The sequence below is a fragment of the Lissotriton helveticus genome, chromosome 7 (assembly GCF_964261635.1).
Source record: "Lissotriton helveticus chromosome 7, aLisHel1.1, whole genome shotgun sequence".
Classification (NCBI taxonomy): domain Eukaryota; kingdom Metazoa; phylum Chordata; class Amphibia; order Caudata; family Salamandridae; genus Lissotriton; species Lissotriton helveticus.
This window is the reverse complement of record NC_136068.1, coordinates 552,907,011-552,932,875: the sequence shown is the minus strand read 5'-3', so window position 1 is coordinate 552,932,875 and position 25,865 is coordinate 552,907,011. Positions and strand designations below refer to the sequence as shown.

Below are 25,865 nucleotides of genomic sequence, written 5' to 3'. Positions count from 1 at the left end.
CTGGGGGTAGTGGCGGTGGGTGTCGTGGCCCTCTTGGGTGTCCGAGCTGCATGATCAGTAGCTCCATGGCATCTGTTGTTCTTCAGGTGTGACTCTGGGCTGGACTCCCTTTCATGGTGAAGGTTGTTGTCCGATTTAACACCAGGTAGGAGCTGCTGCTAACGTGCCTTATTGCAAGTTTTGTGATCTTATTGCCAATCTGACTGGTCATTGAGAATGTTGGGAGGTGGTGTTGTTGCGGCTTTTTGCGCGGTAACGCCTGCACTGCATCTCATTCGCGTTAGTTGGCGGTGTCATCTGTGGCGATGTTTTTTTGGCTGCTATCACAAGAAAACTAGTGATATCAGCTGTGAGCACCAGCTTGTGAATAGGGTGATAATTGCATCACCACTTGGGCTGCGATAAAGTGCCGATTACACAGCGATAAGTCCTTGAGAATATGCCCCTATATTTCCTTTTGAAACATATTACTGATGAAAATGCAATCATTATAAACAACAAAGTCATCTTTTGAGACTTAGGTTGAATTTTACTACCAAAAAACATAGATATAGTTACTACATTATTGAAATCTTTCAACTATATCATTTCTTAGAACAGTATTTACATGTAAATGAAAAGTAATTTACCAACTCAACTTGCGTTATCCATTAGCTGTTTTTGTAAGGAAAGGAATATGTTTGGGAGGGCAGATGTGAGCACAAGTATTTAAATGCAATCTATATTTCTCTATCACTAAAATGTAACTCAAGACTATTATTATGTGCAAGCTCAAAGCCCCTGTACCACCACTGATTATGCATCAAAAATAAGCTTCAAATACACACTAGTAAAGAGATATTGGACACATCCATAGATTTCAAAGGGTTCTCAAACCTCTTGGAAATTATAGGGAGACTGGATGGGAGTCCCAAATTGACACACAGATGGCACAAATCTCCTGGTGCACCAAGGAATATTCACATGTGAAATATTATGACTTTTATCAGGGTCCAGGTAGAACAAGAAAAGCTGTGCTGAACTACCACACAAAAATCAATAATATAGGTACATCAGACCTGCCAACTCACACAGTGCCACCCTGTTTCACATGTAATCACCTTCTTTCACACAGTTACCTGGTGAGGAGCCAATATTGCATATTGACAGGGAAAGCAAGGTGGTGGAAACCTCTGCAAGGAGTGGGTTTGTAGCTCGCCTTTCATGGCTTTCAACTGCTGATGTCCATTAAGGGTTGTGAAAACACCACAGAACATCTACAACAGCCTCAGCAAGCTTTTTGTTTTTTTGTTGGAGGGGGAGGTGTGGTGGAGAGAGCAAAAGTGCCTTTTAGGTCCATATCCGCATGATAATGTACCCTCTCAATGCCCCTTCCCTCTCTTCACACTGTGATTTTGTTTTTAGTTGGCAGGTCTGATGCTAGTTCTATGCTTTGTTTTTTTTCCTCATTTGACCGTCTGTCTCAGACAATCTTTAGTTCCTCTAGTCGGTGGTCTGGAAATCTCCTTCCTCGAGTAGTGTCTGGATGTCTTGCTGAATATTTAATATAGGAAATGTTCCGGTCTAAACTCAGCACAGATGTGTTGTAATCATTAGACTACTATGATTTACTTGACAGGCCAAAAAGGGGAAACAGAGATTTGCAGCTTCGTTGTTGTTGCACACTAGATCTAGTTGACTCACATGCCTTACTAACTGAGGGCCTGATTAGCAGGTTCATGGTGTGGGAGCAGAATGTCACGACACCGGCCCACTCCCACACCACCAAACTCCGCTCTCAACCACCTGCTGGATTACAAATTGTAATCCGGGAAGGTGGTCATGCGGCGACTGCCCCACGTTGCTCCCTTTCAAACTCATAGAAGAGCCTTTGAAAGGCAGCTTCATGGAACTGCCACAGCATGTCCCAGCATGGTATGGACTGTAAAGTCCATGCCCTGCTTGAACAGGGGGTGCAGGCACACAGGGGGGGCACACCCTCTGCTCCTTGCTTACATCCCCAGGCCTTGAGGTAACATGGGGCCCTATAGGGCACTCTTTGTTTCCTCAATGCCACACTTTTCATGGCGGGCTCACCGCCATACAAAGTTTAGCAGTGAAGAAACTCATAACATACTTGGCTGTGCCGCATGGGCACCGCCATCATATTGCGCACCCTTTACCACTGCACCACTGCCAGGATCATGAAGACCTGGTGTTTGCTGCGGTCCTAAGGTGGTCCAACCACCATCAGCGTAATAGTGCTGTCAGAATACTGTTCGGTGGTTGCCACACTGCCACAGTGGGTTTGGCGGTCCATCGGACCACCAAACTCATAATCAGGTCCCTAATCCAGTATAGTGCAGAGGGCAGGACAGATGAAATCCACGTTTGGCATATTTCTCTTCTTGCAAGTAAGACGAAGAAAAATAGAAATGTAATTCTTAATCAAATTGTTCAATGCTGTGTCCACCCAAATAATATTAAAGAATGGCATATGATTTCCTTTACACAGCCACTTACATTATTCCAATATTGTACCAGTGTGGGACAATCTGCTAACATATGTAATGGACTATGATTTATTAGTAGGGGTAAGTAGGTAATTACCACTAGTCATAAGGCCATGATCACAATACAATGTTCAGTCAAGGTCTAAATAAAGTATTCTCTTGCTCAACCATTGGTCACTTACAGTGAGCAGGCAGGCTTAGGAGACTGGTGGTTACATTATTTAAACATACCAATACCTTGAATAAGTAAGACATAAAACACTATACAAATCCAGGAACAATGTATGAAGATAGGAAATATGTTTATGATTAAAATTACACCAAAATGACAAAAATCTAATGTCGGTAACCAGAGATAATTATTTTTAAGATTAAATACTTGCTAGTATATAAAAATGAAAAGCGCCAACTTGGGACATCTGATTTCCCTTGCCCAGGACAAAGTCAAAGTTTGACGCCAACCGCGATGTAGTGTGGGTTGGACAGTAGGTCCTGGTCAAGCTTTTACCTTTGAACTTAGTCATTTTTATGGCGCTTTATTTGTGTAGTTGAGTGAGGAACCTCATCAGGCTTGCTCAGAGGCTTGCTTCAGTGCAAGGCCTCTGTGTAATCCTGGAAGTTTTGAGCTCCAGAGCTCCAGAGCTTTTAGTGGGAGGAACCTGAAATCTAGGCTGGGTCGCAGTTCAACGTTGCCGGTTTGACTCTCGACGACGGGTTGATAAACTTATGGAGCTTTTTTACAAACATTCTTCAAACTTCTCCAAACTTCTGGATCTTCTTCCAGAACTTCCATTTTGGGTTTACAAGTGTCCACAATACCAATCCAAGTGTGTAGAATCTCTGGGAAGGTCCTTGGGATGTTGGGACTATATCTCCCAGATTGCATCTGGCCCAATTTTAGAAATTTTCCAGGACGCTGTCCAGATTGATTCCTCTTGGTGGAGATTATGCAGGTGGAGCTCCTTTAACCTGTAGCTTTCAGGGGGTACACTCTTCTTGTAGCAAGGCAGAGTTCTCAGGGCTGTAGTTCCAAAGGTTGCAGCAGATGCAGCTATTCAAAGTGCAATTCTTTGGGGTGCAGGCCAGGGATCCAGCAGGGCAGTACTTCTTCCTATAGTTTCAGGCATAGATCTGCATTGCTTGCCAGCTCTCCCATCTTTATTCATTGTTCCTGGATGATGAGCAGGAGGGCACCCCTAACCAATGGGGTGCAGGACTCCACCCTCATGTATGACCACTTCCTCCAAAGTGTGGCCTATTCTTGACCCAGAAAGCACTATACTTTTAAAATCCAAAATGTTGAAACTTTCTCCTCGAGGTTAGAATATGGCTAAATCATCCTACTGGCGAGGCTAAGTTTCCCTAATGGTCCCCTTCTAGTCCCTCAGCTAATTCAGTTACTGGGGTTCCTGTCAGCCTGGGGGTACATGATGTGAGAGTGAGCCTGTGCCCTGTCCTAACTGCCATTTTGTCTTTGAAGACCAATTTGGCTGCCCACCCCCCATCCCCCTTCCTGCCTTTTGCTCTGCCGCTTGCAGATCTCCTCCCACCAAATAGGTATTTTGTCTGTATGCAGTTCACTTCACACTCGCCAGAGCAGTTTGACTCAGCCTGTCAAAGGCTGGCCTTTTGAGAGAGGCTGTGGGAAGGCTGAATTTTAGTAAAAAAGAGGGGCTGCTTTGACCATGAGTGCACCAAGGCACACACAAATCTCAAGCGGGCGCTGAAAAGGCATGATAGAGATCATAACCAGATTAGGGAGTTTTGTAAATCTTTTAAATTAGCCATCAATAATAGAAGGGCACAGATGAAGAAGAATGCATGGGAGGCATTATTAGAAGCCTCTGAACTGAAGGACATGACAGCTTTTTGGAGGGCAGTTAATGCGCCATACTTCAAGGATGACACCAGGGCGAGGTTAGAGATTGCCATTGCTGAGGACGAAGGAGTGAGACATTTCGAGGCTCTCTATAACCCTTCATCCGCGTATATAGAACCTCAGAGTGAACTCGCAAGACATAAGACGTCTAACCTACCGACAATTAAATAGGGGTTGAATCTCTCTTTTACACTGGGAGAAGTAACTAAGGATATTAATTCAAGCAAGGGGGGTAAGGCGCCTGGCCCAGATGGCGTTCCTGTAGATATTTTTAAAAATAATGTAACACTATGGGCGCCACTGTTGACAAGATTTCTCAATGCTGCCTGTTCTCTGGGTCTTGTTAAACTTGGTACGAATCAATCATTGTACCCATTTTTAAAAAGGGCAACAGGGCTAGTTGCACGTGTTACCGCCCAATATCCCTGCTTGACTCAACAGTTAAAATTATGGGCAGGGTCATCCTAGATAGGCTGCAGTCATGGGCCGATGAGCATAAGATCATTAGCGATCTACAATATGGGTTTAGAGAAGGAGTAGGGACCATAGATCAAGGACTCAACTTATTTATATTGTTGGAAAAATATACTAAGGTAAAGGTAAGGAGGATGTTTTTAACTTTACCTCCACCTTTCACTGTGTTAATCACAGTAAATTATGGTCAATTTTAACTCATTTGGGTGAGGAGGATAATATAATCCGTTTTTTAAGAGAGTTGTACAATGGGGCTAGGGCAACGATCAGATATGGTATAAAAGGAGAGTGCACGAGAATGTTTAATATTGGGCGGGGAGTGAGGCAAGGATGTATCCTTGCCCTGTTTTTATTCTCCATTTACATCAATCGGTTGGAGGATATTCTGCTGAGGGACTGCATTGATATGCATATGGCCCTACAACGCCGAATACCTGCACTCATTTATGCAGATGATGCCGTTCTTATGGCAAGCACTCCCATAGCAATGCAAACCATGATCACATCCTTTTGTACCTTTATGACTAACTTGGACCTGAAGGTGAATTGCACCAAAACCTTTTCCATGAACTGCGGTATCAAAACAAAACAGAGGAAAAGAACTATGTTCATTGACTCTAAGCCACTGGATTATACTGTAACTTTTCCTTATTTAGGTATACTATTTGACTGTACAGGTCAGTGGAATAGCGCAGTCAAAGGGAGAAATCTGTTGTTCACCAAGTCCGTGATGGCCCTTAAACTATTCAGTAAGAAGATGGGAAAGAAACCAGTTCATGAGCTTTTAAGTATTTATAAAGCTAGTTGTGTTGCGGTGACAACCTACGGTGCGGAACTTTGGGGTAATACTAATGTCACCAGTTTACAGCTGACAGAAAATAGCTTTCTGAGATATCTTTTATCTATGCCTGAGAGTACATCCACCCATAATTGCCACACTGAACTTGGTTTGCCCTATTTAGAAGATCTTATTAGGGTACAACCCGTTCTACTGTGGCATCGGGTATGGACTACTATCGAGTGTCATTTGAACCGCCTCATTTTGGGGGACGACCTGAAATTGGAGGGTGTCCATCGTGTGAAATGGCTTAGATACATTAAAACCTTTTGTTGTAATATTAATCATCCAGAATTTTACGATGACCCCATGTATATGGTCACGACTCCGAGGAAAGAGTTGAAAAGGTTATGTATTATGTATCTATTGAATCTCAGAGATCAATTTGAGTTGACCAAAAAAACTGTGATCACCCATCAACCGCTTTTAATTTTGCAGGCTATTCAACCTTATTTAACCCTGCGGATGACAGAACATGAAAGGTTTCTCCTGATACTATTTAGATTTGGGATTCTTTTTAGATTATTGAGTTTCCCTGCCATTAACAACTGGACAAGTGATATGAGTAAATGCCCATGTGACGATACATCCACCCAATTGGATATTCATATTTTATTTTTCTGTAAATTCTATAGCGTACCAAGGAAAAGGTGGATTATGCCCATTTTAAAATATATGAATTGTAAACAATGTCGCCCTGCCTTCTTGGCAATTCGAAAACTTGATGACATATTTACTGTAGCATCTGTTTCTGGATACCTTGGAAATGTTTTTCAATCAAGGAAATCAATAATTATTTAATAATTTAATATTTTTAATAGTCTGAGCCTATGAGATGTTTTAGTCTGTATAAATATTTATTGTGTATTTCGTGTAAATTGTGTCAAAGCTGTGATTTTATGTACTTTTATGGTAATCAATGTTTTATAACCGAATAAAGTCTTCTGAACTGACTCAGCCTGTCAAAGGCTGGCCTTTTGAGAGAGGCTGTGGGAAGGCTGAATTTTAGTACAACAGAAAAGCAAGTTCTATAACTATTTTTCTGTAATAATCTAACCTTGGCAAGTTGTTTGATTTATTATAATTATCATTTTAAGTGTTTGTAGTATTTCTTTAGCTAACTCCTTTCAATAGTTATACTTTAATAAAGTATTCTCATGTTAGCCAATGGAGTCATTATGTTACAGTGGTGAATAATGAAATTGACAGCCTTTTCCTCACCAAGGCATATAAAACATATGTTATAATGTCCCTTCTTATAGCTACATGCCATCCAACCTCTGGGGTACCTAGAGGAGTCCTTAGGGGTGAAAATGGGGGTGATCAGGGCAAAAAGGATGACTTTCTCACAGTACATTTATCATCTGCTCCTATTATACCACACCTCTTACAACATGGGGACACTTGGGAGAATTTGGCAAATCTCTATGGAGTCCAATAGGTTCCATGGAGAGGGAAAAGATGGTTTTGCTTGGTGCAGTCTTTACTGTTTTATTTAGATGTATAGATACTTGTCATAGATCTCCCACTGCCAGCTGCAACAGTCATCCTCCCATGTCCGATGTGGGTGTGCATTATTCTTGTCCTCTGCTACCACCATGTCCCAGTACCACAGAGACACTTCCTTTTTAATTTTAATCACCATCTTATTTTTCGGCTCCTTAACTTGATTCATGATTTCCTCCTCCATGACCTGTTCCTGAAGAAAGGTTCTTTGCTCTTCAGTGAGAGGGGGAAATTCCATATCGGACAGCCAGCCTTGGATTTTATGTTGGTCCAGGTTAATATTTTTTTCTCTATAAACTGCACTGATCATGTTTAAGGCTTCCAAGTTTATATTCTCATTTTGACTTGATGGTCTTTCCTGTGCCCGATTCTACCAGTAAGTCTTTATGAATCCTAATTGTGTCTACCTTGGTCTTCCATGCTAACAGCACACTACTATTCTCGCTATATTCAAAGTGCTGAATTTTACTGGCTTTCCACTTAGCTTATATTCTTTGTTCAAATACAGCCTTATACTCATTCTGCATACCCTCTAACTTCACCCTCAGTGTTGTGATGCCTCTCGGCTTTGTGAGATGCAGCAAGAGCTTTTAATGTAGAGAATTGTAAGTGTGTAAGTGGCAAGAAATTATTATGTATAATATTTTCTTTTGTCTCTAGTTTGTGGACAGCAACCTCTAATGAATCGAATTATTGGTGGGCAGGATGCCCAGCCTGGACAGTGGCCCTGGCAGGTCAGCATAGAGCGAAATGGGGTGCACATCTGTGGAGGCTCTCTGATAAGCAGTCAATGGGTAGTGTCTGCAGCTCAGTGCATTCAAAGGTAAGTAGAACATTTTCTATAGTGCAACATATTAAAAGAAATTAATCATTTGGAATTCTCAAAAGGGACAGGTGGACTTGGGGATATCTTCATCTGCCTATAGAGAACTGAAGAGTTCCTGGAGGATTTGTGCCTGGAAATCAATTGGATGCCACAAGATATGGACTCACAGCAATTTTAAGACCAAACTTATAAGAGGAACCTAAGTGGTGTGGAAGAAAGGTTTAAGCAGCTTCTTGCTTGACCACTTATAGAGGTCATAAAACAGGTGAAACAGTGAAAGAAACCAGACGCATGGGTTTAGATTCACACAACTACCGAAGGCTGAATCATATAGGAGGACTCACATGAGGAGCCTTTTCCTTTTTATTCGTACCTCATAGCCGGTAGGAGACACAGTGGCGGATTGAGGGTAAATATGACGTATATAACAGAACCTCAGGAATAGATCTGTGAATTCTTGACACAGTGTGTATTTTCAAGTGTATTTTTAGTTGTATTTTTAATTGTTTTTGATAGTCTACTTGAACGGTGTGTCCAACTTTGGTGCTGTGGCGAAGTGTCTGGCCCCGAAGAATTTGCCTAAAATGTTCCTGCCAATGAAACATGTTAGCATTTGGTTATGGTGTGCATGAATAGCAGCCTGCCTTGCTTTTTAATTTGATAGGTTTCACTAAGTGAAGAATAAAGTGGTTGTGATAAGAGTGCACCTATCAATCGTAAACACCTTTTGTCACAACGTGAAGTGTGATTCCTTGTCACTTCACTGCACTTATAATTTCTTACATTTCTTTATTTTGGACACTTTTTCTTTTGGGCAAAATTACCACCGATGATGAGAAAAATTGGCTTATCTGGTGAGTACCTTCCAGTTATCCCATTGGTGGTTCGTCCGTGAGGGGTCATTTTGCTTTTGCACTTTTTTCACAACAAGTGTGTTGGGAACTGAATGTATTTGGAATTTGTATATTATAAACTTCAGTCATTTTTTATCGTTCCTCTAGACTGTCATAATGGGAAGGAGGCTTTTTATGAAAGGCAGTAAAACGTGTGGCACACTACCTCTTAAAGAATAAAGAAGGGGAGTGTTTGTTATGTAGAAAACTATAATACTCTGCACACGTTTGGATTAAGAATTGCCTTAGAAACCGGGTCATGTTGTTTGGATGATTTTTGACTGGAAGGCGACCCTGTGTTTCTCTTTTTCCCTCTTTGTTCCTTAATGATTGTACTTGTTAGTGGTCAAGTCAATAAGAAGTAAGCACTTGAGGTCTGAGAGCACTTTGCCCAATGACGAATGGAGTGCAAAAATGAAGAAAGCAATGAGGATTGTGGAGTTGTGTGCAGTTTCCTGCCGATTGGTAAAGATTTGACCTGATGTGCTGTCTGTAAGGCTGGACTTTTTAAGTGAGCATTGACTACTCAGTCTCACTCAGTTACACTTTCATGCTGCATCCTTCTGTTTTTCTCTTTAATGTAATTCTTTAGTGTAATTCTGAGTTATTTTAAATGTATGTAATCTTTTTCCACAAAATACAAGCATTAGCAAAGTAAATAGGTCTAGCTTCAGGAGGCTGGTGGGATAGGTAATTAATTTAGTTTTTCATTTTTTACCACATGAATGTCTCATAGAAAAAAAAGAAAAAAAGACGTTATCTAAGTGCAGCCACCATACTTGAAATTTAAAATGGATGCACTGATGTAGCTGTTTTACTGATGTTTTTAAATAAACTCTTTTCAGTTGTGCCATGAATATTATTCTTTTTGTGAAGGAGACAAGCATTGACCACCAGCAAATTGAGCATTCATTACAGGCAGATACAATGTTACAATATTACCTAAACACTTTATAACTTTAAAGAAAATACAGAAAATAAATCAGCAGCTAACCTGGCTTGCAAGGCTGCTGGTAAACTATAAAAAAAATACCTAACATGATGAAGAAGCTTACTTGGAACTAGGTTTATCACTGCAGAGAAAGAAACAACTTTGCGAACACTCAGAGTTAAGGGAACCAATAGGTAAAGTGGGCTCGCCACGCTGTATGCTGTGGTGGGTGGAGGCAAAATGTAAATGACAATTTTAAAGTTCAATGGATGAAGCTTGCTGAATAAAGGCCCCTTAATGTATCTATATTATCGATGATTTATTTGGTATACAGCCTGATCATACAGCTAAAGCTATCACAAATGCCAGACATAACACTAATAATAATAATAATAATAATATTAATTACAATAATAATCATTTGCAATTGTAATGAAAGGTATCAACATTTTGATTTCTTTGTTTCCTTATTGTGTGTGAGTTCTTTTTATGTCAGTCAGTCTATTTTTGCTCAAGGGGCTGCGAGTTGTTTTATGCATTTTTCTTTGGTTTTTTTCTAGGCCAGTCGTAATCTCCAAATATCGTGTGCACCTTGGAGCCTTTCAACTTTCTCTTCTGGGCTCCCGTGACATTTACATCAATGTGAAGAATATAACAGTCAATTCTAACTACACCTATTCTAGTGGCTCCTTGGGTGATATCTCCCTCCTGCAGCTGCAGAGCACAGTCAACTTTACTGATTACATTCTCCCAATATGCCTCCCCTCCTCCTCAGTTCAAATCACCTCAGGGACGTTGTGTTGGGTGACCGGCTGGGGCGATATACAATTAGGAGGTAAGCAGTATTTTCAGTGTCATAGAAATGTGATGGGTTGAGCTCTGACTCCACAAACCTGCTACTACGGTGGCCTGCCACAGTCCTCCTTTTCTGCGCATGTGTTAGACCTGACATCATTGGTGTGAGTCTCCCTTCCATTTTTTAACTGATTGCCTCATCTGTCATTGATATGTTTTGCTGGTATATGCTTTGGGCACTGTGCCACTGCTATTCAGTCAAAAAAACAACACAAGTGCCAGTACTGTAACTTGTTCCCTATAGTCAACTAGAACCCAAATGAATAAAACAAATTGGTCTGTTTTGTATAACGTCGCTAGTTAAATGGTTTATTTAATCCATTAAGTTTTTTTGTTTTCTCTTCAATTTCACAGAAAAAATCTTTTTTTGTGCATATACATAAGTAAATACATTTCTCACAATAACATAACATACCTATACATATTTACAATTCATCCTTTCTATATTTACAATCTAGTACATACATTCCACAGTCATGCCATCCTCACACACACAATGAAACAAAAAGTGGCTAAGTGCCTAAAAGAAACTTTCCTTAACACTTAATATACACTAGTCGTCTTGTCAGGTACAAATATACATGTTGAAAAACTATTCTAAATATTTGTAACAACTTCCAACTAATCTTGGTAAATGACACTCAGCCACCTACAGTCGACGCGTTTCGAACTCCCTAAATGCGGAGTTCTCCTCAGGACCAAATATCATTCTTAATTCCAACAGGGTGCTACTCCCAGTATGTAACTCGTATGATGAGGTGACCAGATTCTTTGGTAGCAAATCCCAATGGCAGTCGTCTTTTTATAGTCTTTAGCCCCAGCTCCCGATAAGCATAACCGTTCCTTCAGCCCGGGTTTTAAAGTTGTTTGCACAGGCATCAGCTTTTTTCGTGGTCATTCGGCCATCACGTCCTCTCGGTCGACAATTCCGAGTGATTGCAATTCAGTGCCACAGTGCAAGTGCTCCCTAGGTTAAATTGATGTATTGATTAGTGACTCCATGATTGGGTTATTTGATTTGCTTATCAGACCCTCATACAGTGCACCATGTGTGCCCAGGGCTTGTAAATCAAATGCTGTTGGTCAGCGTGCAGCACTGGTTGTGCCACCCACAGAACAAGCAGCTTGTAAAGTGTGTCTCAGGAATGCCACACAGTACCTATGTGCAGTCTAGTACTACCATGTCGACTTGGCCAGTGCACCCACTTGCCAGTCCCTAAACCTTCCCTTTTCTTCACATCAGACACCCCTATGGTAGGCCCAAGGGCAGGGTGCATTGTAAGTATAAGGTAGGAATGCCCTGGTGTGTGTGGCATGCCCTAATATTGAATTACAACCATTTTTGTTTTTCACTATTGCAAAGCTACCTGTTCTCCGTAGGCCAGAATGGGCAGTTAGATTATTACATCTTATAATCCTAACTGACTCAGTGAACATGGTAGAAATTCGAGTTTAGTATGCCTGACACTGCAGAAGCCTGAGTGTCGCTGGGAGCTGAAAGTGCAAAGCAACGAGAAGAAGCGTGTTGCCACCACAGCTGTATTCGTCGTCTCGCCGGAGAAGCGTGCCACCACGGCATCTCCCCAGAAGCATGCCTTCGTCGCAGCTGTCTGCTGTTGCATCACCGGAGAAGCGTAACGCCATCAAAAGGGTCGGCGTAGCATCACTGGAGAAGCATGTCACAGGGCCTGTCGCGGCTCCAAAGTACAGAGTCGTCACAAGGTTACCAGGGCGTGTACGCATCGTCTTCACATTAAGGGCGTCATCTTCTCGCCTCACACCAGGATTGTCGCATCGAGGCGCCATCTTGCGCATCAAAACTGGGCCACAGACCGAGAACCTATGCATCACACCCGCACCGGTAAGGATCAGGACGCATGCCCTACTCTGCGCAAGCATTGAGGCGTGAAGCATCATCCCTCTATATGCAAATCAGTCTGACCCTGTGCCTCAGGGGAACAGTCCAGCCCGAACTGCCAAGCCATGCCTTCCCTGGACCGGAAACAAGAATCCGAGTACCGGTTTCTGGCATTACAGCAGTCTTCAGCCCGGCTTGCTTGAATCCAGTGGCAAAGTGAGCAAGGGACTCACGTCTGAGCATACCCTGCCACACTTATGGCGGCCAAAAGCGATACAAAAGGGGGTGGTGATGGACGGAGCATCTGAATCAATCAAACACTCACACCCACACCCTGATTAAACCCAGATCTTTTGACTGGGTGTGAGTGTTTGATTGATTCAGATGCTCCATCCATCACCACCCCCTTTTGTACCGCTTTTGGCCGCCATCAGTGTGGCAGGGTATGCTCAGACGTGAATCCCTTGCTCACTTTGCCACTGGATTCAAGCAAGCCGGGCTGAAGACGGCTGTAATGCCAGAAACCGGTCTTCGGAAGCTTGTTTCCGGTACATAGAAGGCATGGCTTGGCAGTTCGGGCTGGACTGTTCCCATGAGGCACAGGGTCAGACTGATTTGCATATAGCCATGTCTGAACTGGGGTGGCAGAGTAGGCTAAAGAACGGTGATGGATTAAGCCCAGATCTTTTGACTGGGTGTGAGTGTTTGATTGATTCAGATGCTCCGTCCATCACTCCCCCTTTTGTACCGCTTTTGGCCGCCATAAGTGTGGCAGGGTATGCTCAGACGTGAGTCCCTTGCTCACTTTGCCACTGGATGTAAGCAAGCCGGGCTGAAGACGGCTGTAATGCCAGAAACCGGTCCTCGGAAGCTTGTTTCCGGTCCAGGGAAGGCATGGCTTGGCAGTTCGAGCTGGACTGTTCCCATGAGGCACAGGGTCAAACTGATTTGCAATAGACATGACTGAACTGGGGTGGCAGAGTGGGCTAAAGAACGGTGATGGATTAAACCCAGATCTTTTGACTGGGTGTGAGTGTTTGATTGATTTAGATGCTCCGTCCATCACCACCCCCTTTTGTACCGCTTTTGGCCGCCATAAGTGTGGCAGGGTATGCTCAGACATGAGTCCCTTGCTCACTTTGCCACTGTATTTAAGCAAGCCGGGCTGAAGACGGCTGTAATGCCAGAAACCGGTCCTCGGAAGCTTGTTTCCGGTCCAGGGAAGGCATGGCTTGGCAGTTCGGGCTGGACTGTTCCCATGAGGCACAGGGTCAGACTGATTTGCATATAGCCATGTCTGAACTGGGGTGGCAGAGTGGGCTAAAGAACGGTGATGGATTAAACTCAGATCTTTTGACTGGGTGTGAGTGTTTGATTGATTCAGATTCTCCGTCCAACACCACCCCCTTTTGTACCGCTTTTGGCCGCCATAAGTGTGGCAGGGTATGCTCAGACGTGAGTCCCTTGCTCACTTTGTCACCGGATTCAAGCAAGCCAGGCTGAACACGGCTGTAATGCCAGAAACCGGTCCTCGGAAGCTTGTTTCCGGTCCAGGGAAGGCATGGCTTCGCAGTTCGGGCTGGACTGTTCCCATGAGACACAGAGTCAGACTGATTTGCATATAGCCATGTCTGAACTGGGGTGGCAGAGTGGGCTAAAGAACGTGATGGATTAAACCCAGATCTTTTGACTGGGTGTGAGTGTTTGATTGATTCTGATGCTCCGTCCATCACCACCCTCTTTTGTACCGCTTTTGGCCTCTATAAGTGTGGCAGGGTATGCTCAGACGTGAGTCCCTTGCTCACTTTGCCACTGGATTCAAGCAAGCCGGGCTGAAGACGGCTGTAATGCCAGAACCGGTCCTCGGAAGCTTGTTTCCGGTCCAGGGAAGGCATGGCTTGGCAGTTCGGGCTGGACTGTTCCCATGAGGCACAGGGTCAGACTGGTTTGCATATAGCCATGTCTGAACTGGGGTGGCAGAGTGGGCTATAGAATGGTGATGGATTAAACCCAGATCTTTTGACTGGGTGTGAGTGTTTGATTGATTCAGATGCTCCATCCATCACCACCCCCTTTTGTACCGCTTTTGGCCGCCATAAGTGTGGCAGGGTATGCTCAGACGTGAGTCCCTTGCTCACTTTGCCACTGGATTCAAGCAAGCCGGGCTGAAGACGGCTGTAATGCCAGAAACCGGTCTTCGCAAGCTTGTTTCCGGTCCAGAGAAGGCATGGCTTGGCAGTTCGGGCTGGACTGTTCCCATGAGGCACAGGGTCAGACTGATTTGCATATAGCCATGTCTGAACTGGGGTGGCAGAGTAGGCTAAAGAACGGTGATGGATTAAGCCCAGATCTTTTGACTGGGTGTGAGTGTTTGATTGATTCAGATGCCCCGTCCATCACCACCCCCTTTTGTACCGCTTTTGGCCGCCATAAGTGTGGTAGGGTATGCTCAGACGTGAGTCCCTTGCTCACTTTGCCACTGGATTCAAGCAAGCCGGGCTGAACACGGCTGTAATGCCAGAAACCGGTACTCGGAAGCTTGTTTCCGGTCCAGGGAAGGCATGGCTTGGCAGTTCGGCTGGACTGTTCCCATGAGGCAGAGGGTCAGGCTGATTTGCATATAGCCATTTCTAAACTGGGGTGGCAGAGTGGGCTAAAGAACGGTGATGGATTAAACCCAGATCTTTCGACTGGGTGTGAGTGTTCGATTTATTCTGATGCTCCGTCCATTACCACCCCCTTTTGTACCGCTTTTGGCCGCCATAAGTGTGGCAGGGTATGCTCAGACGTGAGTCCCTTGCTCACTTTGCCACTGGTTTCAAGCAAGCTGGGCTGAAGACGGCTGTAATGCCAGAAACCGGTCCTCGGAAGCTCGTTTCCGGTCCAGGGAAGGCATGGCTTGGCAGTTCGGGCTGGACTGTTACCATGAGGCACAGGGTCAAACTGATTTGCATATAGCCATGTCTGAACTGGGGTGGCAGAGTGGGCTAAAGAACGGTGATGGATTAAACCCAGATCTTTTGACTGGGTGTGAGTGTTTGTTTGATTCAGATGCTCCGTCCATCACCACCCCCTTTTGTACCGCTTTTGGCCGCCATAAGTGTGGCAGGGTATGCTCAGACGTGAGTCCCTTGCTCACTTTGCCACTGGATTCAAGCAAGCCGGGCTGAAGACGGCTGTAATGCCAGAAATCGGTCCTCGGAAGCTTGTTTCTGGTCCAGGGAAATCATGGCTTGGCAGTTCGGGCTCGACTGTTCCCATGAGGCACAGCGTCAGACTGATTTGCATATAGCCATGTCTGAACTGGGGTGGCAGAGTGGGCTAAAGAATGGTAACTAATTAAACCCAGATCATTTGACTGGGTGTGAGTGTTTGAATGGTTCAGATGCTCCGTCCATCACCACCCCCTTTTGTACCGCTTTTGGCCGCCATAAGTGTGGCAGGGTATGCTCAGACGTGAGTCCCTTGCTCACTTTGCCACTGGATTCAAGCAAGCCGGGCTGAAGACGGCTGTAATGCCAGAAACTGGTCCTCGGAAGCTTGTTTCCGGTCCAGGGAAGGCATGGCTTGGCAGTTCGGGCTGGACTGTTCCCATGAGGCACAGGGTCAGACTGATTTGCATATAGCCATGTCTGAACTGGGGTGGCAGAGTGGGCTAAAGAACGGTGATGAATTAAACCCAGATCTTTTGACTGGGTGTGAGTGTTTGATTGATTTGGATGCTCCGTCCATCACCACCCCCTTTTGTATCGCTTTTGGCCGCCATAAGTGTGGCAGGGTATGCTCAGACGTGAGTCCCTTGCTCACTTTGCCACTGGATTCAAGCAAGCCAGGCTGAAGACGGCTGTAATGCCAGAAACCGGTCCTCGGAAGCTTGTTTCCGGTCCAGGGAAGGCATGGCTTGGCAGTTCGGGCTGGACTGTTCCCATGAGGCACAGGCTCAGACTGATTTGCATATAGCCATGTCTGAACTGGGGTGGCAGAGTGTGCTAAAGAATGGTGATGGATTAAACCCAGATCTTTTGACTGGGTGTGAGTGTTTGATTGATTCAGATGCTCCATCCATCACCACCCCCTTTTGTACCGCTTTTGGCCGCCATAAGTGTGGCAGGGTATGCTCAGACGTGAGTCCCTTGCTCACTTTGCTACTGGATTCAAGCAAGCCGGGCTGAAGACGGCTGTAATGCCAGAAACCGGTCCTCGGAAGCTTGTTTCCGGTCCAGGGAAGGCATGGCTTGGCAGTTCGGGCTGGACTGTTCCCATGAGGCACAGGCTCAGACTGATTTGCATATAGCCATGTCTGAACTGGGGTGGCAGAGTGGGCTAAAGAATGGTGATGGATTAAACCCAGATCTTTTGACTGGGTGTGAGTGTTTGATTGATTCAGATGCTCCGTCCATCACCACCCCCTTTTGTACCGCTTTTGGCCGCCATAAGTGTGGCAGGGTATGCTCAGACGTGAGTCCCTTGCTCACTTTGCCACTGGATTCAAGCAAGCCGGGCTGAAGACGGCTGTAATGCCAGAAATCAGTCCTCGGAAGCTTGTTTCTGGTCCAGGGAAATCATGGCTTGGCAGTTCGGGCTCGACTGTTCCCATGAGGCACAGCGTCAGACTGATTTGCATATAGCCATGTCTGAACTGGGGTGGCAGAGTGGGCTAAAGAATGGTAACTAATTAAACCCAGATCATTTGACTGGGTGTGAGTGTTTGAATGGTTCAGATGCTCCGTCCATCACCACCCCCTTTTGTACCGCTTTTGGCCGCCATAAGTGTGGCAGGGTATGCTCAGACGTGAGTCCCTTGCTCACTTTGCCACTGGATTCAAGCAAGCCGGGCTGAAGACGGCTGTAATGCCAGAAACCGGTCCTCGGAAGCTTGTTTCCGGTCCAGGGAAGGCATGGCTTGGCAGTTCGGGCTGGACTGTTCCCATGAGGCACAGGGTCAGACTGATTTGCATATAGCCATGTCTGAACTGGGGTGGCAGAGTGGGCTAAAGAACGGTGATGAATTAAACCCAGATCTTTTGACTGGGTGTGAGTGTTTGATTGATTTGGATGCTCCGTCCATCACCACCCCCTTTTGTATCGCTTTTGGCCGCCATAAGTGTGGCAGGGTATGCTCAGACGTGAGTCCCTTGCTCACTTTGCCACTGGAATCAAGCAAGCCGGGCTGAAGACGGCTGTAATGCCAGAAACCGGTCCTCGGAAGCTTGTTTCCGGTCCAGGGAAGGCATGGCTTGGCAGTTCGGGCTGGACTGTTCCCATGAGGCACAGGCTCAGACTGATTTGCATATAGCCATGTCTGAACTGGGGTGGCAGAGTGGGCTAAAGAATGGCGATGGATTAAACCCAGATCTTTTGACTGGGTGTGAGTGTTTGATTGATTCAGATGCTCCATCCATCACCACCCCCTTTTGTACCGCTTTTGGCCGCCATAAGTGTGGCAGGGTATGCTCAGACGTGAGTCCCTTGCTCACTTTGCCACTGGATTCAAGCAAGCCGGGCTGAAGACGGCTGTAATGCCAGAAACCGGTCCTCGGAAGCTTGTTTCCGGTCCAGGGAAGGCATGGCTTGGCAGTTCGGGCTGGACTGTTCCCATGAGGCACAGGCTCAGACTGATTTGCATATAGCCATGTCTGAACTGGGGTGGCAGAGTGGGCTAAAGAATGGCGATGGATTAAACCCAGATCTTTTGACTGGGTGTGAGTGTTTGATTGATTCAGATGCTCCATCCATCACCACCCCCTTTTGTACCGCTTTTGGCCGCCATAAGTGTGGCAGGGTATGCTCAGACGTGAGTCCCTTGCTCACTTTGCCACTGGATTCAAGCAAGCCGGGCTGAAGACGGCTGTAATGCCAGAAACCGGTCTTCGCAAGCTTGTTTCCGGTCCAGAGAAGGCATGGCTTGGCAGTTCGGGCTGGACTGTTCCCATGAGGCAGAGGGTCAGACTGATTTGCATATAGCCATGTCTGAACTGGGGTGGCAGAGTAGGCTAAAGAACGGTGATGGATTAAGCCCAGATCTTTTGACTGGGTGTGAGTGTTTGATTGATTCAGATGCCCCGTCCATCACCACCCCCTTTTGTACCGCTTTTGGCCGCCATAAGTGTGGTAGGGTATGCTCAGACGTGAGTCCCTTGCTCACTTTGCCACTGGATTCAAGCAAGCCGGGCTGAAAACGGCTGTAATGCCAGAAACCGGTACTCGGAAGCTTGTTTCCGGTCCAGGGAAGGCATGGCTTGGCAGTTCGGCTGGACTGTTCCCATGAGGCAGAGGGTCAGGCTGATTTGCATATAGCCATTTCTAAACTGGGGTGGCAGAGTGGGCTAAAGAACGGTGATGGATTAAACCCAGATCTTTCGACTGGGTGTGAGTGTTCGATTGATTCTGATGCTCCGTCCATTACCACCCCCTTTTGTACCGCTTTTGGCCGCCATAAGTGTGGCAGGGTATGCTCAGACGTGAGTCCCTTGCTCACTTTGCCACTGGATTCAAGCAAGCTGGGCTGAAGACGGCTGTAATGCCAGAAACCGGTCCTCGGAAGCTCGTTTCCGGTCCAGGGAAGGCATGGCTTGGCAGTTCGGGCTGGACTGTTACCATGAGGCACAGGGTCAAACTGATTTGCATATAGCCATGTCTGAACTGGGGTGGCAGAGTGGGCTAAAGAACGGTGATGGATTAAACCCAGATCTTTTGACTGGGTGTGAGTGTTTGTTTGATTCAGATGCTCCGTCCATCACCACCCCCTTTTGTACCGCTTTTGGCCGCCATAAGTGTGGCAGGGTATGCTCAGACGTGAGTCCCTTGCTCACTTTGCCACTGGATTCAAGCAAGCCGGGCTGAAGACGGCTGTAATGCCAGAAATCGGTCCTCGGAAGCTTGTTTCTGGTCCAGGGAAATCATGGCTTGGCAGTTCGGGCTCGACTGTTCCCATGAGGCACAGCGTCAGACTGATTTGCATATAGCCATGTCTGAACTGGGGTGGCAGAGTGGGCTAAAGAATGGTAACTAATTAAACCCAGATCATTTGACTGGGTGTGAGTGTTTGAATGGTTCAGATGCTCCGTCCATCACCACCCCCTTTTGTACCGCTTTTGGCCGCCATAAGTGTGGCAGGGTATGCTCAGACATGAGTCCCTTGCTCACTTTGCCACTGGATTCAAGCAAGCCGGGCTGAAGACGGCTGTAATGCCAGAAACTGGTCCTCGGAAGCTTGTTTCCGGTCCAGGGAAGGCATGGCTTGGCAGTTCGGGCTGGACTGTTCCCATGAGGCACAGGGTCAGACTGATTTGCATATAGCCATGTCTGAACTGGGGTGGCAGAGTGGGCTAAAGAACGGTGATGAATTAAACCCAGATCTTTTGACTGGGTGTGAGTGTTTGATTGATTTGGATGCTCCGTCCATCACCACCCCCTTTTGTATCGCTTTTGGCCGCCATAAGTGTGGCAGGGTATGCTCAGACGTGAGTCCCTTGCTCACTTTGCCACTGGATTCAAGCAAGCCAGGCTGAAGACGGCTGTAATGCCAGAAACCGGTCCTCGGAAGCTTGTTTCCGGTCCAGGGAAGGCATGGCTTGGCAGTTCGGGCTGGACTGTTCCCATGAGGCACAGGCTCAGACTGATTTGCATATAGCCATGTCTGAACTGGGGTGGCAGAGTGGGCTAAAGAATGGTGATGGATTAAACCCAGATCTTTTGACTTGGTGTGAGTGTTTGATTGATTCAGATGCTCCATCCATCACCACCCCCTTTTGTACCACTTTTGGCCGCCATAAGTGTGGCAGGGTATGCTCAGACGTGAGTCCCTTGCTCACTTTGCTACTGGATTCAAGCAAGCCGGGCTGAAGACGGCTGTAATGCCAGAAACCGGTCCTCGGAAGCTTGTTTCCGGTCCAGGGAAGGCATGGCTTGGCAGTTCGGGCTGGACTGTTCCCATGAGGCACAGGCTCAGACTGATTTGCATATAGCCATGTCTGAACTGGGGTGGCAGAGTGGGCTAAAGAATGGTGATGGATTAAACCCAGATCTTTTGACTGGGTGTGAGTGTTTGATTGATTCAGATGCTCCGTCCATCACCACCCCCTTTTGTACCGCTTTTGGCCGCCATAAGTGTGGCAGGGTATGCTCAGACGTGAGTCCCTTGCTCACTTTGCCACTGGATTCAAGCAAGCCGGGCTGAAGACGGCTGTAATGCCAGAAATCAGTCCTCGGAAGCTTGTTTCTGGTCCAGGGAAATCATGGCTTGGCAGTTCGGGCTCGACTGTTCCCATGAGGCACAGCGTCAGACTGATTTGCATATAGCCATGTCTGAACTGGGGTGGCAGAGTGGGCTAAAGAATGGTAACTAATTAAACCCAGATCATTTGACTGGGTGTGAGTGTTTGAATGGTTCAGATGCTCCGTCCATCACCACCCCCTTTTGTACCGCTTTTGGCCGCCATAAGTGTGGCAGGGTATGCTCAGACGTGAGTCCCTTGCTCACTTTGCCACTGGATTCAAGCAAGCCGGGCTGAAGACGGCTGTAATGCCAGAAACCGGTCCTCGGAAGCTTGTTTCCGGTCCAGGGAAGGCATGGCTTGGCAGTTCGGGCTGGACTGTTCCCATGAGGCACAGGGTCAGACTGATTTGCATATAGCCATGTCTGAACTGGGGTGGCAGAGTGGGCTAAAGAACGGTGATGAATTAAACCCAGATCTTTTGACTGGGTGTGAGTGTTTGATTGATTTGGATGCTCCGTCCATCACCACCCCCTTTTGTATCGCTTTTGGCCGCCCTAAGTGTGGCAGGGTATGCTCAGACGTGAGTCCCTTGCTCACTTTGCCACTGGAATCAAGCAAGCCGGGCTGAAGACGGCTGTAATGCCAGAAACCGGTCCTCGGAAGCTTGTTTCCGGTCCAGGGAAGGCATGGCTTGGCAGTTCGGGCTGGACTGTTCCCATGAGGCACAGGCTCAGACTGATTTGCATATAGCTATGTCTGAACTGGGGTGGCAGAGTGGGCTAAAGAATGGTGATGGATTAAACCCAGATCTTTTGACTGGGTGTGAGTGTTTGATTGATTCAGATGCTCCATCCATCACCACCCCCTTTTGTACCGCTTTTGGCCGCCATAAGTGTGGCAGGGTATGCTCAGACGTGAGTCCCTTGCTCACTTTGCCACTGGATTCAAGCAAGCCGGGCTGAAGACGGCTGTAATGCCAGAAACCGGTCCTCGGAAGCTTGTTTCCGGTCCAGGGAAGGCATGGCTTGGCAGTTCGGGCTGGACTGTTCCCATGAGGCACAGGCTCAGACTGATTTGCATATAGCCATGTCTGAACTGGGGTGGCAGAGTGGGCTAAAGAATGGCGATGGATTAAACCCAGATCTTTTGACTGGGTGTGAGTGTTTGATTGATTCAGATGCTCCATCCATCACCACCCCCTTTTGTACCGCTTTTGGCCGCCATAAGTGTGGCAGGGTATGCTCAGACGTGAGTCCCTTGCTCACTTTGCCACTGGATTCAAGCAAGCCGGGCTGAAGACGGCTGTAATGCCAGAAACCGGTCCTCGGAAGCTTGTTTCCGGTCCAGGGAAGGCATGGCTTGGCAGTTCGGGCTGGACTGTTCCCATGAGGCACAGGCTCAGACTGATTTGCATATAGCCATGTCTGAACTGGGGTGGCAGAGTGGGCTAAAGAATGGCGATGGATTAAACCCAGATCTTTTGACTGGGTGTGAGTGTTTGATTGATTCAGATGCTCCATCCATCACCACCCCCTTTTGTACCGCTTTTGGCCGCCATAAGTGTGGCAGGGTATGCACAGACGTGAGTCCCTTGCTCACTTTGCCACTGGATTCAAGCAAGCCGGGCTGAAGACGGCTGTAATGCCAGAAATCAGTCCTCGGAAGCTTGTTTCTGGTCCAGGGAAATCATGGCTTGGCAGTTCGGGCTCGACTGTTCCCATGAGGCACAGCGTCAGACTGATTTGCATATAGCCATGTCTGAATTGGGGTGGCAGAGTGGGCTAAAGAATGGTAACTAATTAAACCCAGATCATTTGACTGGGTGTGAGTGTTTGAATGGTTCAGATGCTCCGTCCATCACCACCCCCTTTTGTACCGCTTTTGGCCGCCATAAGTGTGGCAGGGTATGCTCAGACGTGAGTCCCTTGCTCACTTTGCCACTGGATTCAAGCAAGCCGGGCTGAAGACGGCTGTAATGCCAGAAACCGGTCCTCGGAAGCTTGTTTCCGGTCCAGGGAAGGCATGGCTTGGCAGTTCGGGCTGGACTGTTCCCATGAGGCACAGGGTCAGACTGATTTGCATATAGCCATGTCTGAACTGGGGTGGCAGAGTGGGCTAAAGAATGGTGATGGATTAAACCCAGATCTTTTGACTGGGTGTGAGTGTTTGATTGATTTGGATGCTCCGTCCATCACCACCCCCTTTTGTATCGCTTTTGGCCGCCATAAGTGTGGCAGGGTATGCTCAGACGTGAGTCCCTTGCTCACTTTGCCACTGGAATCAAGCAAGCCGGGCTGAAGACGGCTGTAATGCCAGAAACCGGTCCTCGGAAGCTTGTTTCCGGTCCAGGGAAGGCATGGCTTGGCAGTTCGGGCTGGACTGTTCCCATGAGGCACAGGCTCAGACTGATTTGCATATAGCTATGTCTGAACTGGGGTGGCAGAGTGGGCTAAAGAATGGTGATGGATTAAACCCAGATCTTTTGACTGGGTGTGAGTGTTTGATTGATTCAGATGCTCCATCCATCACCACCCCCTTTTGTACCGCTTTTGGCCGCCATAAGTGTGGCAGGGTATGCTCAGACGTGAGTCCCTTGCTCACTTTGCCACTGGATTCAAGCAAGCCGGGCTGAAGACGGCTGTAATGCCAGAAACCGGTCCTCGGAAGCTTGTTTCCGGTCCAGGGAAGGCATGGCTTGGCAGTTCGGGCTGGACTGTTCCCATGAGGCACAGGCTCAGACTGATTTGCATATAGCCATGTCTGAACTGGGGTGGCAGAGTGGGCTAAAGAATGGCGATGGATTAAACCCAGATCTTTTGACTGTGTGTGAGTGTTTGATTGATTCAGATGCTCCATCCATCACCACCCCCTTTTGTACCGCTTTTGGCCGCCATAAGTGTGGCAGGGTATGCTCAGACGTGAGTCCCTTGCTCAATTTGCCACTGGATTCAAGCAAGCCGGGCTGAAGACGGCTGTAATGCCAGAAACCGGTCTTCGGAAGCTTGTTTCCGGTCCAGAGAAGGCATGGCTTGGCAGTTCGGGCTGGACTGTTCCCATGAGGCACAGGGTCAGACTGATTTGCATATAGCCATGTCTGAACTGGGGTGGCAGAGTGGGCTAAAGAACGTGATGGATTAAACCCAGATCATTTGACTGGGTGTGAGTGTTTGATTGATTCTGATGCTCCGTCCATCACCACCCCCTTTTGTACCGCTTTTGGCCACCATAAGTGTGGCAGGGTATGCTCAGACGTGAGTCCCTTGCTCACTTTGCCACTGGATTCAAGCAAGCCGGGCTGAAGACGGCTGTAATGCCAGAAATCGGTCCTCGGAAGCTAGTTTCCGGTCCAGGGAAATCATGGCTTGGCAGTTCGGGCTCGACTGTTCCCATGAGGCACAGGGTCAAACTGATTTGCATATAGCCATGTCTGAACTGGGGTGGCAGAGTGGGCTAAAGAACGGTAACTGATTAAACCCAGATCATTTGACCGGGTGTGAGTGTTTGAATGGTTCAGATGCTCCGTCCATCACCACCCTCTTTTGTACCGCTTTTGGCCGCCATAAGTGTGGCAGGGTATGCTCAGACGTGATTCCCTTGCTCACTTTGCCACTGGATTCAAGCAAGCTGGGCTGAAGACGGCTGTAATGCCAGAAACCGGTCCTCGGAAGCTTGTTTCCGGTCCAGGGAAGGCATGGCTTGGCAGTTCGGGCTGGACTGTTCCCATGAGGCACAGGGTCAGACTGATTTGCATATAGCCATGTCTGAACTGGGGTGGCAGATTGGGCTAAAGAACGGTGATGGATTAGACCCAGATCTTTTGACTGGGCGTGAGTGTTTGATTGGTTCAGATGCTCCGTCCATCCCCACCCCCTGTTGTACCGCTTTTGGCCGCTATAAGTGTCGCAGGGTATGCTCAGATGTGAGTCCCTGGCTCACTTTGCCACTGGATTCAAGCAAGCCGGGCTGAAGACGGCTGTAATGCAAGAAACCGGTCCTCGGAAGCTTGTTTCCGGTTCAGGGAAGGCATGGCTTGGCAGTTCGGGCTGGACTGTTCCCATGAGGCACAGGGTCAGACTCATTTGCATATAGCCATGTCTGAACTGGGGTGGCAGAGTGGGCTAAAGAACGGTGATGGATTAAACCCAGATCTTTTGACTGGGTGTGAGTGTTTGATTGGTTCAGATGCTCCGTCCATCACCACCCCCTTTTGTACCGCTGACATAGAGACAAGGCCTAGAGCCTGTAGAACAGCTGGGGCCTCCTGGAATCACCCAAGGTAGTGACACAGGGGACCCATGGGGGACAATTGCAGTGTCTAAATACAGCTGCGAAACACATTAACTTCTATGGGGAAAGTCGCGGTTGGAATTTTAAAGATAAAGGACACTTAGAAGAGGACTTAGAGCACACCCCTTTAGAACTAGGCAGTTCTAGAGTCAATTCCCACTGGATCACCGGAGTACTCAAGTTACCTTACCTAGGGAAGCAGGGTGCATAGGTGTCTTTTGGTGTCGGTTTCGTCGTCGATTTCAATGGCGATCTGCTGCAAAGTGCTGCTGGCGTCCAAGTGGAAAGTGTCCGGCGGGATCCAAGCCTGGATCAGGGATGAGAAGAACCTGAAAGCAGAGGGGACAGAGTCTAGGTCACTTGCCAGTGACCAGGAAGGCGAAGAGCGGATGCCCACCGATATCGGGTGATTTCAGTTGAAGAAGGTGAAGCTTGACTCTTCAGCCACGAGGACCAGGGGGCATTGAGGATGACCAGGAGCTGCATTTGAGCTGTCCCATAAAGGATGTCGAGTGCTGCAGTGTCAGTTTATGGGTTGGACCCAACAAGCCTTGACAACAGCAACCCATGCAGAAAGCAGAGAATTTCTTCGGTGCAGACCAGCAAGGTCTGAGGGACTCACCATTAGGTGGGAAGTCAGGAGCAACCAGGGAAGCGCAAAGGAAAGTAGAATTACCTTCATGGGGACCCACCATTCGAAGGACCAGCGGTCATGAAGGCACCTCGAGCTTGGTGAGTGTAGGCCCACAATCTTCAGTGCAGATGATGCTCGGGGCTTGGACTACAATTAGCCCAATGCACAACTAA

General features: G+C 47.2%; 1 protein-coding gene across 1 annotated transcript in view; it reads left to right on the top strand.

Moving 5' to 3' along the window:
- The first annotated feature begins 7,537 nt into the window (after positions 1–7,537).
- LOC144769174 (serine protease 27-like) overlaps positions 7,538–25,865 on the top strand; it is a 94,639-nt gene continuing 76,311 nt past the window's right edge. Inside the window, exons 1-3 of the mRNA XM_078653190.1 lie at positions 7,538–7,565; positions 7,850–8,012; positions 10,400–10,674. Coding sequence (XP_078509316.1) covers positions 7,538–7,565; positions 7,850–8,012; positions 10,400–10,674 — 466 coding nt within the window. The remainder of the gene's footprint in view (positions 7,566–7,849; positions 8,013–10,399; positions 10,675–25,865) is intronic.